This window comes from Ranitomeya variabilis, chromosome 5 (genome assembly GCF_051348905.1).
Source record: "Ranitomeya variabilis isolate aRanVar5 chromosome 5, aRanVar5.hap1, whole genome shotgun sequence".
NCBI lineage: Eukaryota > Metazoa > Chordata > Amphibia > Anura > Dendrobatidae > Ranitomeya > Ranitomeya variabilis.
Window position 1 is genome coordinate 284962495 of NC_135236.1, and position 14282 is coordinate 284976776.

Below are 14282 nucleotides of genomic sequence, written 5' to 3' on the forward strand. Positions count from 1 at the left end.
AAAGAGCCTTCAGAAATTTTTGGGTTTTGCAAATTTTTATCGCCGTTTCATTGCTAACTTTTCCAGCGTGGTTAAACCCTTGACCGATTTGACGAAGAAAGGCGCTGATGTGGCGAATTGGTCCTCTGCGGCTGTTTCTGCCTTTCTGGAGCTTAAACGTCGATTTACTTCTGCTCCGGTGTTGCGCCAACCGGATGTTTCCCTTCCGTTTCAGGTTGAGATTGACGCTTCTGAGATTGGCGCAGGGGCCGTTTTGTCCCAGAGGGATCATGTTGGTTCCTTGATGAAACCATGTGCATTCTTTTCCCGTAAATTTTCGCCTGCTGAACGCAATTATGATGTCGGCAATCGGGAGTTGTTGGCTATGAAGTGGGCATTTGAGGAGTGGCGACATTGGCTTGAGGGAGCTAAGCACCGTATTGTGGTCTTGACCGATCATAAGAATTTGATTTACCTCGAGTCTGCTAAGCGGCTGAATCCTAGACAGGCTCGATGGTCCTTGTTTTTTTTCCCGTTTTGATTTTGTGGTCTCGTATCTTCCGGGTTCCAAGAATATTAAGGCTGATGCCCTTTCTAGGAGTTTTTTGCCTGATTCTCCTGAGGTCCTTGAACCGGTCGGCATTCTGAAAGAAGGGGTGGTTCTTTCTGCTATTTCCCCTGATTTACGATGGGTTCTTCAGGAATTTCAGGCTGACAGACCTGATCGTTGTCCAGTGGGGAAACTGTTTGTTCCTGACAGATGGACTAGTAGAGTGATTTCTGAGGTTCACTGTTCTGTGTTGGCTGGTCATCCTGGTATTTTTGGTACCAGAGACTTGGTTGGTAGGTCCTTTTGGTGGCCTTCTTTATCACGGGATGTGCGTTCTTTTGTGCAGTCCTGTGGGACTTGTGCGCGGGCCAAGCCTTGTTGTTCCCGTGCTAGTGGGTTGCTTTTGCCATTGCCGGTCCCTGAGAGGCCCTGGACGCATATTTCTATGGATTTTATTTCTGATCTTCCGGTTTCCCAGAGGATGTCGGTTATCTGGGTTGTTTGTGACCGGTTTTCTAAGATGGTTCATTTGGTGCCTTTGCCTAAATTGCCTTCCTCTTCAGATTTAGTTTAGTTGTTTTTTCAGCATGTGGTTCGTTTGCATGGTATTCCGGAGAATATTGTGTCTGACAGAGGTTCCCAGTTTGTTTCTAGGTTTTGGCGGGCCTTTTGTGCTAGGCTGGGCATTGATTTATCTTTTTCATCGGCATTTCATCCTCAGACAAATGGCCAAACCGAGCGAACTAATCAGACCTTGGAGACTTATTTGAGATGCTTTGTGTCTGCTGATCAGGATGATTGGGTGGCCTTTTTGCCATTGGCCGAGTTTGCCCTTAATAATCGGGCTAGTTCGGCTACTTTGGTTTCGCCTTTTTTTCTTGTAATTTTGGTTTTCATCCTCGTTTTTCTTCTGGGCAGGTTGAGCCTTCTGACTGTCCTGGTGTGGATTCGGTGGTCGACAGGTTGCAGCAGATTTGGGCTCATGTGGTGGACAATTTGGTGTTGTCTCAGGAGGAGGCTCAACGTTTTGCTAACCGTCGTCGGTGTGTTGGTCCCGGCTTCAGGTTGGGGATCTGGTCTGTTTGTCTTCCCGTCATGTTCCTATGAAGGTTTAAGCCTCGGTTTATTGGTCCTTATAGGATTTCTGGGATTGTTAATCCGGTGTCTTTTCGATTGGCGCTTCCGGCCTCTTTTGCTATCCATAATGTCTTCCATAGATCTTTATTGCGGAAATATGTGGTACCCGTTGTTCCCTCTGTTGATCCTCCGGCCCCTGTGTTGGTTGATGGGGAGTTGGAGTATGTGGTTGAGAAGATTTTGGATTCTCGTTTTTTGAGGCGGAGGCTTCAGTATCTTGTCAAATGGAAGGGTTATGGCCAGGAGGATAATTCTTGGGTTTTTGCCTCTGATGTCCATGCTGCTGATTTGGTTCATGCTTTTCATCTGGCTCGTCCTGATCAGCCTGGGGGCTCTGGTGAGGGTTCGGTGACCCCTCCTCAAGGGGGGGTACTGTTGTGAATTCTGCTTTTGGGCTCCCTCCGGTGGTTGTAGGTGGTAATGCAGTTGTCCCTGAGTTGCAGTCCTGGTCAGGTGTATCTGCTGATTGCAGTTCTGACTGGGGTATTTAGGCGTGCAGGATTCATTAGTCCTTGCCAGTTGTCCATGGTTGTTGGGAGGTTTTGGTCCTGGTTTGGTTCCATCTGCCTTCTGCCAAATCAGCAAAGATAAGTGTCTGGTTTTGTTTCTGTGGCACACATGCTGTGTGCTTAATAATTCTGTGCTATTCAGTGTTTTTTTGTTCAGCTTAGATTGTCATTATTTTCTCAGTCTTGTTGGATTCTCTGGAGTGGCAGATATACATTCCATGTCTTTAGTTAGATTGTGGAACTTTTTGTATTATCTGCTGTGGATATTTTTGGAAGGGTTTTAATACTGACCGCTTAGTATTCTGTCCTATCTTTCCCTATTTAGCTACAGTGGCCTCTTTTGCTGAATCCTGTTTTCTGCCTGTGTGTGTCTTTCCTCTCCTACTCACAGTCAATATTCGTGGGGGGCTGCCTATCCTTTGGGGTTCTGCTCTGAGGCAAGGTAGTATTCCTATTTCCATCTATAGGGGTATTTAGTCCTCCGGCTGTGTCGAGGAGTCTAGGGTTTGTTAGGCACACCCCACGGCTACTTCTAGTTGCGGTGTTAGTTTAGGTTTTGCGGTCAGTACAGTTTCCACCTACTCCAGAGAAAGTTCATGCGGCTCCAAAGTCACTGGATCATAACAGTGTGTTTTTTTTAACCATTTCATACAATTGGATTAATAATGGATAGGTGTCATAATTGACGCCTCTCCATTATTAATCTGGCTTAATGTCACCTTACAATAGCAAGGTGACATTAACCCTTCATTACCCCATATCCCACCGCTACACAGGAATGGGAAGAGAGTGGCCAAGTGCCAGAATAGGCGCATCTTCCAGATGTGCCTTTTCTGGGGTGGCTGGGGGCAGATGTTTTTAACCAGAGGGGGGCCAATAACCGTGGACCCTCTCCAGGCTATTAATATTTGCCCTCAGTCACTGACTTTACCACTCTGGTGGAGAAAATTGCGCGGGAGCCCACGCCAATTTTTTCCGCGATTTAACCCTTAAAATTAAAAGCTACAGCGCCGAAATTTTGCACATACACACTGCTAACATTAGTAGTGTGGAATATGCAAAAAAAGGGGGATATGACATGGTTTACTGTATGTAAACCATGTCTCATATCATGTCGGGTTTAGGCAGGAGAAATGAAAAGCCAGCAATTGATTTACTGGCTTTAGGGTTAGGGGTAGGGTTAGGGGTAGGGTTAGGGTTAGGGTTTGGATCCCTTTATCACCTTGATGGTGGGGGGTGGCTTATCAGTGTGTATTCTTGTTTTTTTCTATAAAAACGCATGCGTTTTTAACGCAAACAAACGCATGTGCTTAAAAACGCATGCGTTTACATAGACAGCAATACGTTTTTTTGCCGCAAAAAAACGCATGCTTTTTTTGCGGCAAAAAAATGCCTCTAGAAATTACTACATGTTGCATTTCCGCAACAAAACGCAAGCATGGAAAAAACGCATGCGTTGTCAAACGCGGCAAAACGCATGCAAAAAAACGCATGCGTTTTTAATGTTAAGTATAGGAAAAAAAACGCATGCATTTTTTTGCGGTAAAACGCAGCGGCAAAAAACGCAAATGTGAAACCAGCCTAACAACTTCGGGGCACTATATGATTTGTCTGGAACATGCGGAAAGCGCATTGGGGTCTTTGCCATCCGTCTAAGGGTCTCCTCTTCTCCCCTAGTAAGCTCAGTCCCTGCCATATATCTGTAACTAAATTGAGACTTCTCATCATACTCCTCAGGCACTGAGACAGTTTTTTACCGGGATATATCACTTGTCATTACTATACCTTTTCTGCTATACCGTTTAAGCATATGGAGCCGACGGACAAAAAAACGTTACATTGAACGTTTTTTTGTCATGACGGACCGCAAAAACACGACACATCCGTCGCACGACGGATGCGACGTGTGTCCATCCATCGCAGTGCGTCGTTAGTTAAAGTCAATGGCAAAAAAATGCATCCTGCGGGCACATTTGCAGGATCCGTTTTTTTGCCACAACGACGGATTGCGATGGAGGAAAAAAGACGGAAGTGTGAAATTAGCCTAACACATCCAATTGTGGAGCTTATCTTTATTTCAAGATCTATTGATTAAAGTGTACTTTGTTCTTGGGACAATCCCTTTAATTTATCTCTCCACCCCCAAGCCCAGTATATGCCCATCCCGATCTGCTCTTCTGTGCAGGACTACTCACAAAAGTCACTATGTGGAGCTCTTTTCTTCATAGCTGTGTGCTAGACCTGGTACTAAAGCACCACATTGTACGACAGCCGCAAGCCACAAATCATGGTCCCACAAGCCGCATGTGGTTCCTGAACCACAGGTTGGGGATCCCTGATTAGAATATGATAGAAGGTGTAACCTAATATCACACTGTGCTGGCAGTCTGTATTGTTTTGACCAAGACAGCTGAGCTGGTTTTTTTAGTGAATGATGAGTTCGGAAGAGAGATTGAAAGGAAAAAATGGGCAAATAACTGGAGAAAGAAGCAAATTTTAACCGATAACGAAGTTTCTTATATTAATTTGTACTATTGATTTATACAAAGTTTGTTGAAATAACAGTGAGCATTTAAGAGACAGAGCAGAGTGTGTGCCGCTCGGCCATGCTTTGTCAGCTGCAGTATGTACTGGGTACTTTACCCCTTGTGAGCTAAATAATAGCTGATTTTGGTAAAGCTGGATAATTACCCTTTGGCAGCTCTTACAGATGTTAGCATGCCTGAATGGCAAATGTAATCATTGTTACAGTAGTACTAGAATAGGGGATGCATCACTTAATAAATTAAGCACATCTGCCTTATGGGAAACAGTAATGTTTCCACCTTGAAGGGAATCTGTCAGCTGGTTTTTGCTATGTAATCTGAAGACCGCAGGAGATAGAGGCTGAAACACAGAATTCAGTGATGCATCATTTGTCAAAATGCAGGCATATGTTTACTAATTGTGAAGGATTTATCACTAGTCCAGTAACGCCCTCTCTCCCTGTGATAAGCACCTCACTGTCTACGGACTTTGTAAACAGAGAGCCTGGTGTGGGCGGGGTTAGCTTTCTCAGCTCTGATTGTGTCAGAAGGGCTGCACCCAGTAAACTAAGTGATACATCATTGGATTTAGCTTCTCTTTGCTTACATTACGCTGGTCTCAGATGAGGTTGCAAAAACCTGCTGACGGATTCTCTTTAATTTAGTCAAGCAATTAAGAAATCATTATTAATAGCAATATAACAGCTGCAAATTAATTTATAGATATTTTACATATTTTTAGTTTACTGGTTTTAAAAATATGTATATTTTATTGCATTTAACAGGAAAAGGTGGTTGTTCTGCTGTCAGGTATGTATTTAATAGTCTGTCTATCCTATTCTCTATCTATACACATTTTATGTACTCATAATACATACTAGTAATCATAATACATCTTGAAAATACATTAAGTATAAAAGACCTTTGCATGTTGTAGAGAATGGCAATGAAGAGTTCAAATCAGCAATGTCTGATAGTTGCATGAAAAACACATTTTAACAGACTTCTATTTTAGAGTTTTTAAAATTTAAGGTAGACTTAAATCCATCGAGGTTAACTTATAGCTTAACATGTAGGCTAAAACCCACTGATCATAATTGCCCCAAATTCCTGACTCCACATAATCACTGGAACAAGGTCCCATTACAGAATTTGGTACCTATAACCAAGATAATCAAGAGAAGCAACCAAGCCCTCCCTGAACTTTTGTAGTGAATTTTGTATTGTCATAAATTAACCACAACTCATAAAACACAGGACCTGCAATCTACATTAAAAGGAACCTATCATCTGATTCATACTGCTCAAACCACAGACAGCATCCGGTATAATTTTCTATGAAACATCTAGCATTTCAGACAAAATATAGTTTGAAGATCTGGCTAAGGGCCAAAGCCAGAGACAAGACAAGTACATTGCACCCAACGACCGACTCTTCGTAGTGCTGCTAGGCGTGATTGACAGTTCTTTCCCTATGTACACATGAGGCAGACACCTGTCAATCACCTTCAACAGCGCTAGAGAGAGTCGGCCAAGGGCACCACTGGAGTGGTCTCGTCTCCAGCTCTAGTCCCTGACCAACTCTTAGCTGACTGTAATTTTGCAGGCAAGCTCTCATTCATGCTGCTTGTGGTTTGGGCAGCATGAATCAGATGACATATTCACTTTAACCCATTAAGGACCGAGCCACTTTGTACATTAATGACCAAGTCTCATTTTCCAAATCTGACCCGTGTCTCTTTGTGTGGTAATAACTCCGGAACTCTTTAACAGATCCCAGTGATTCTGAGACTGTTATTTTGCGACATGTTGTACTATGTGATAGTGGTAAATTTGGGTTGATATGAATTGCGTTTATTCATGGAAATATAAAAAATTTTACAGAAAAAAATAGAAAATTTTGCAATTTTCAAACTTTTTTTGTTATACCACACAAAATGTTCAATAAATAATATTTGCCACATATTTACTTTACATCTGTGTAATTTTTTAAGCATTTTTTTGTTAGGAAGTTAGAAGCGTTAAAAGTTTATCAGCAATTTCTCATTTTTCCAACAAAATTTGCAAAACCATTTTTTTGGGGAGACCACATCACATTTTAAGTGACTTTTGGGGACCTATTTGACAGAAAATAGGCAAAAGTCACATTATTCTAAAAACTGCACCCTTCAAAAGTGCTCCAACCCACATTCAAGAAGTTAGTTTACTCTTCAGGTTCTTCCAAGGAATTAAAGGAACGTGGAAAGAAAAAATTACCATTTTCCCACAAAAAAAAAATTTTAGCCCTAATTTTTTTAATTTCACAAGGATAACAGGGGAAATGGAACCTCAAAATTTGTTGTGCAATTTCTCCTGAGTACATCCATACCCCAAATGTGGGGGAAAACTACTACTTGAGTGCATGGCAGGGTGGAGCACAGTTTGACTTTTTGAACGCAAAATTGACTGGAATCGAGAACAGACACCATGTAGCGTTTGGACGTTTGGAGAGCCCCTGATGTGCATAAACCCCTCAAAGGAATTTATCTAGATTGTGGTGAGTATCTCGGATTCCCACATTCTACACAGAATTTTATAGCGTTGAGTCGTGAAAATAAGAAATCACATTTTTCCTACAAAAATGTGCCAGAAGAGTAGAATACCCATTTCTTTCACAAAGATGGCGCCTGCTCCTTTTGCTGGTGCCGCCTCCACTCTTTACTGCTGGCTGCATCTGCTCAAATTCAAAGATTGCATCAGTTCCCTGTGTCGGCTCTGTTCACTTTGCTAAGCACTGGCTGTATTGACGTAGAATGCAGCCAGTACTTAGTAGAAAGGAGTGGCTTTCATCTTAGATTTTGAGCTCCAATGCACACTTCAACGCTGCTTCGAACCAGCTCTCCGTACGGGGAAAGAGGGAGGCCACTCGGAGCAGTGTTGAAGTGTGTCCTAACCTTGTGGGCCACATAGAATGACATGGGGGGGGGCTGGATTCTGCCAGTGGGCCTTGAGATTGACACCAATGATTTAAATAGGCTACCAATATTGGTGATTTTGTCAAACTTTTATGGCCAGCAGCAGATTTAGCCATGTCCCATAATAGCTTCCCAATACATTATTGTAGACTGCTTGAAATATTTTCAGTGCATCGTAGGAATTAGTGGTATAAATGTAGATGATTTGTAAGGAGCGTATATCTCAGTGGAGTAAAGAGGTTGTCCACTTGAAAACAAATATTTTGTGTGTTTATAATATAACTGTATTTACCTTACTAGAATAAAGAAAGATGGCTTGATTTTCATGTATTATCAATGGTCTTGGTTAGCTTGACTTCAGGCTTTGGTTCGACACATTAGTTTAGCGAGAGGCTTGAGCGAAACGGGTCGGCCATTTTCAGAAGTCGCCGACTTTTGGCAGTCGGGTTTCATGAAACCCGACCCGACCCCTGTGTGGGGTCGGCCATGAGGTCGGCGATCTTCTGAATCTGGTATCGGAATTCCGATACCGAGTTCTGATATGTTTGCGATATCGGAACTCGGTATCAGAATCCACATATAAGTGTAAAATAAAGAATTAAAATAAAAAATATTGATATACTCACCTCTCCGACGCAGCCTGGACATCGCCGCTGGTAACCGGCATCTTCCGTTCCTAAGAATGGCGCTTGAAAGACCTTTCGAATGCTTCACGGCTTGTGATTGGTCGCGGCGGCCCACGTGACCGCTGAGCGACCAATCACAACAAGCCGTGACGTAATTCTCAGGTCCTAAATTCCTCATTCTAGGAATTTAGTCCATGAGAATTACGTCACGGCTTGTGATTGGTCGCTGAGCGGTCACGTGGGCCGCCGCGACCAATCACAAAGCCGTGACGTCATCTAAGGCCCTTCACGCGCTAATTCTTAAGAAGGAAGGCTGCCGGAAAGAAGCAGGGTGCGTCCGAGGGTGAGTATATACCTAATAGGAATATACTCACCCTCGGCTTCTTTCCGGCAGCCTTCCTTCTTAAGAATTAGCGCGTGAAGGGCCTTAGATGACGTCACGGCTTTGTGATTGGTCGCGGCGGCCCACGTGACCGCTCAGCGACCAATCACAAGCCGTGACGTAATTCTCATGGCCTAAATTCCTAGAATGAGGAATTTAGGACCTGAGAATTACGACACGGCTTGTTGTGATTGGTCGCTGAGCGGTCACGTGGGCCGCCGCGACCAATCACAAGCCGTGAAGCATTCGAAAGGTCTTTCAAGCGCCATTCTTAGGAACGGAAGATGCCGGTTAGTACCAGGGCGCGTCAGAGGGTGAGTATATCAATATTTTTTATTTTAATTCTTTATTTTACACTTAAATATGGATCCCAGGGCCTGAAGGAGAGTTTCCTCTCCTTCAGACCCTGGGAACCATAGTATCCCATTGCACTGCATTGGGTTTCGCGTTTCGGCCGACCCCGACTTTTTTATAGGATCGGCCGATTTCACTCGACCCGACTTTTGAGAAAGTCGGGTTTCGTGAAACCCGACCCGATCCTATAAAAATAAAAGTCGCTCAACCCTAAGCGAGACTCCTCTGTCATGGCTACATCTAATTAACTGCAGAATGCATTTCATGTAGTTACAGGCTTGCTTCAAGTTCTTAAACAAGATCAATACTGCAATAAAACGTAAAAAAACAAACTTTTTAAAACTACTTTTTGCAGCCACCCAAGCTCTTTTGGAATTACTCTCTGGTCCTGTTTACACTGGAACATGATGACATGTACACCACACCTCCATCAGTAACAGCTCTACCCATTTTGGCAGTGCTGACCAAAACTGGCATGAAGTTGCAAAATGTTTATACAGCTTCATTGTGCACCTGAATTTTCGCAACTGATAAAAAAAAATGTTATCCAACAATTTTGGCATAAACATCGTAATGAATCGGGGCCTAAATGTCATCCACTCATCTACAAAGAGGTGTAGCAGGAGTTCCACTGAGCCTTGGTGTGGTAACAGGAGAAAATAGCAGTATTTAGTATATTAACCGTTTAAAGTCTCTTGCAGTGCTTCTTTCTTTTCATGTCAATGTGTAATATAATCTATGTAGTAATAATAATCACCATGCTTTTTTTCTTCAGAGTCTGGTACTCATCCAGACAAAATATCACCTGCAGCACTGGTAAGCATTTCACTATCCACATCTATTAGCTACCATATACTGTATACTCATGTATAAGTCAACCCAAGTATAAGCCAAGGTACCTAATTTTGCCACGAAAAACTGGGAAAACTTATTGACTCGAGTATAAGCCGGATATGCATTGTCCCCTCATCCCTATACTGGTATGCATGGTTCCCTATCCCTGTTCTTGTTTACATGGTTCCCCATCCCTGTCCTTGTTTGCATGGCTCCCCATCCCTGTCCTTGTATGCATGGCTCCCCATCCCTGTCCTTGAATGCATGGCTCCCCGTCCCCATCCTTGTATGCATGGCTCCCCGTCTATGTTCTTGTATGGATGGCTCCTTATCCCCGTCCTTGTTTGCATGGCTCCTTATCCCCTATCCTTGTATGCATGGCTCCCCATCCCTGTCCTTGTATGCATGGCTCCCCATCCCTGTCCTTGTTTGCATGGCTCCCCATACCTGTCCTTGTATGCATGGCTCCCCATCCCTGTCCTTGTATGCATGGCTCCCCGTCCATGTTCTTGTATGCATGGCTCCTTATCCCCATCCTTGTATGCATGACTCCTTATCCCCTATCCTTGTATGCATGGCTCCCCAGCCCTGTCCTTGTATGCATGGCTCCCCATCCCTGTCCTTGTATGCATGGCTCCCCGTCCCCATGCTTGTATGCATGGCTCCCCATCCATATTCTTGTATGCATGGCTCCTTATCCCCGTCCTTGTATGCATGGCTCCTTATCCCCATCCTTGTATGCATGGCTCCTTATCCCCTATCCTTGTATGCATGGCTCCCCATCCCTGTCCTTGTATGCATGGCTCCCCATCCCTGTCCTTGTATGCATGGTTCCTATGAAAAAAAAAATATCCTACTTACCTTCCCTGCGCGCCCTTGCTGCATCTCGTTCCGGTGCAAGCAGCTCTTCCTGCCGAGCGATCACATGTCCCCACTCATTAAGATAATAAATATTCACTGTATGCCTATGGGAGTGGAGAGAGGCGAATATTCATTATCTTAATGAGCGGGGACACATGATCACTTGGCCGGAAGAGCTGCTGGCTCCAGAATGAGATGCTGTGAGGGCGCGCAGGGAAGGTAAGTAGGATGTGTGCTGGAAGCCGGCGGCTGTAACTGTGCGCTCTTTAAGAGAAATGAATATTCACTGCCAGCACAGTGAATATTCATTTCTCTTTAGCAGCGGGCACAGGCTTTAGCCACAGCCGCCGACTCCTGCCTCTGTGACTCGCTGCTTTGCCAATTCCCCTCCCCCGCCATCTTTCTGGGACAATGACTCGTGTATAAGCCAAGGGGGACGATTTCAGCACAAAAAAATGTGCTGAATAACTCAGCTTATACACGAGTATATACGGTATCTTTCATTCTTACATTAAAAATGGTGTAATAAAATTGACAAATCTCATTGTAGTGAACTTTTTCTTAATAGGCATTGCTTTACATTTCCAGTTTGGAATTGGACCTCTTACATAGTTTACATGTAGTGGTGCATATTTATCAAGCGTAAAGCATCAGCAAACTAGTGAAAAACACTGAAAAAAAGCCACTGAATGAAAAATAAAACAAAATTAACCCCTTATTGACCAATACGCCTTTTTACTGACCTGAGAAATAAGAGAATAGAATCCCGGATGGATGAAAATACAGCAGCTGTCGGCTCTACACTATAGATGACACCCTGCTGTTGGCACCAGCCTTGGCCCTTTCACCCGAGTAATGTGCGTTATAAGCGGACCCCAGCAATGGAGGAGAGGAAGAAATTCATTTCTCCGCCTCCTCCGCAGCTGTGCTCCGATCCTCCCTGTGCGAGAGAATCAGAGCACAGACGCATGACACTCGGCTCCTGATCTGCTGCGAGCAGGAGGCGAGTGTCATTAGCATATCGCATCCGATGCTCTCGCACCGGATGCAATATGCCAGTGTGACGCCGGCCTTAACAGCCTGTGGGCTCCCTCTTTAAACCCCATTGGCACCTTGAGATTGTGATTGTGTGGTCCTGATGGTTGCCATAGCAATCCAAAGCCAAACAATGGCCTTAGAGTTTGTCAGCTATAGTGGCTTGTTCAGAAGTTAGCAACATTTTAGTGGTAAAAATATAATTTTAATTCCTAATAATGTCCCCCATCCTGGGCTCCTTCCTGGTATATACTGTATGTCCCCCATCCTGGTGTGTGTGTGTATATATATATATATATATATATATATATATATATATATATACACTCACCGGCCACTTTATTAGGTACACCTGTCCAACTTCTTGTTAACACTTAATTTCTAATCAGCCAATCACATGGCGGCAACTCAGTGCATTTAGGCATGTAGACATGGTCAAGACAATCTCCTGCAGTTCAAACCGAGCATCAGTATGGGGAAGAAAGGTGATTTGAGTGCCTTTGAACGTGGCATGGTTGTTGGTGCCAGAAGGGCTGGTCTGAGTATTTCAGAAACTGCTGATATACTGGGATTTTCATGCACAACCATCTCTAGGGTTTACAGAGAATGGTCCAAAAAAGAAAAAAAATCCAGTGAGCGGCAGTTCTGTGGGCGGAAATGCCTTGTTGATGCCAGAGGTCAGAGGAGAATGGGCAGACTGGTTCGAGCTGATAGAAAGGCAACAGTGACTCAAATCGCCACCCGTTACAACCAAGGTAGGCCTAAGAGCATCTCTGAACGCACAGTGCGTCGAACTTTGAGGCAGATGGGCTACAGCAGCAGAAGACCACACTGGGTACCACTCCTTTCAGCTAAGAACAGGAAACTGAGGCTACAATTTGTACAAGCTCACCGAAATTGGACAGTAGAAGATTGGAAAAACGTTGCTTGGTCTGATGAGTCTCGATTTCTGCTGCGACATTCGGATGGTAGGGTCAGAATTTGGCGTAAACAACATGAAAGCATGGATCCATCCTGCCTTGTATGGAGCATCTTTGGGATGTGCAGCCGACAAATCTGCGGCAACTGTGTGATGCCATCATGTCAATATGGACCAAAATCTCTGAGGAATGCTTCCAGCACCTTGTTGAATCTATGCCACGAAGAATTGAGGAAGTTCTGAAGGCAAAAGGGGGTCCAACCCGTTACTAGCATGGTGTACCTAATAAAGTGGCCGGTGAGTGTATATATATATATATATATCTATCCTCCATCCTGGTGTATGTGTTCCCCATCATTGTATATATAACCTCCATACTGGTACATGCAGTATGCTCCCAATTCTGGTATATATAACCTCCATCATGGCCTCCTTCCTGGTATATATGTACCCCATCCTGATATATCTATATATATATATATATATATATATATATATATATATAATTGTCTAAGGGATACTTCCGTCTGTCTGTCCTGGAAATCCCACGTCGCTGATTGGTTGAGGCCGCCAGGCCTCGACCAATCAGCGACGGGCACAGTCCGGCCGAGAATTAGTCCCTCCCTACTTCCGTCCAGTCAGTGCCTGGCGCCTGCTCCATACTGCCCTCCAGTCAGCGCTCACACAGGGTTAATGGCAGCGTTAAAGGACCGCGTTATGCCACGGGTAATGCACTCCGTTAACGCTGCTATTGACCGTGTGTGACCAACTTTTTACTATTCATGCTGCCTATGTAGCATCAATATTAAAAAAATCTAATGTTAAAAATAATGAAAAAAAAACAAAACCTGCTATTCTCACCTTCCGTGGTCCGCCGATGCGCGTGCGGCTGTCGCCAGCTTCCGTTCCCAGAGATGCATTATGAAATTACCCAGAAGACTTAGATGTCTCGCGAGACAGCTAAGTCATCTGGGTAATTTTGCAATGCATCTCTGGGAAAGGAAGCTGGCGGCAGCGGCTCACGCATCGAGACAGCTTCTATACTGCGTGGCCTGTGTTATATACTGCGTGGGCTGTGTTATATACTGCGTGGGCTGTGTTATATACTGCATGGGCTGTGTTATATACTGCATGGTCTGTGCTATACATTATGTGGGCTGTGTTATAAACTACATGGCTGTTAAATACTGCGTGGCTGCTATATACTACGTGGCTCCTATATACTACGTAGCCTGTGCTATATACTATGTGGCTCCTATATACTATGTGGACTGTGCTATATACTATGTGGCTTCTATATACAGTGCCTACAAGTAGTATTCAACCCCCTGCAGATTTAGCAGGTTTACACATTTGGAATTAACTTGGCATTGTGACATTTGGACTGTAGATCAGCCTGGAAGTGTGAAATGCACTGCAGCAAAAAAGAATGTTATTTCTTTGTTTATTTTTTTTTTAAATTGTGAAAAGTTTTTTCAGAGGGTCATTTATTATTCAACCCCTCAACCCACCAGAATTCTGTTTGGTTCCCCTAAAGTATTAAGAAGTAGTTCAGGCACAAAGAACAATGAGCTTCACATGTTTGGATTAATTATCTATTTTTCCAGCCTTTTCTGA

General features: G+C 43.9%; 1 protein-coding gene across 1 annotated transcript in view; it reads left to right on the plus strand.

The window, feature by feature from the left end:
• LOC143773618 (uncharacterized) overlaps positions 1-14282 on the plus strand; it is a 152790-nt gene that overhangs the window by 121133 nt on the left and 17375 nt on the right. Inside the window, exons 5-6 of the mRNA XM_077261015.1 lie at positions 5486-5510; positions 9792-9832. Coding sequence (XP_077117130.1) covers positions 5486-5510; positions 9792-9832 — 66 coding nt within the window. The remainder of the gene's footprint in view (positions 1-5485; positions 5511-9791; positions 9833-14282) is intronic.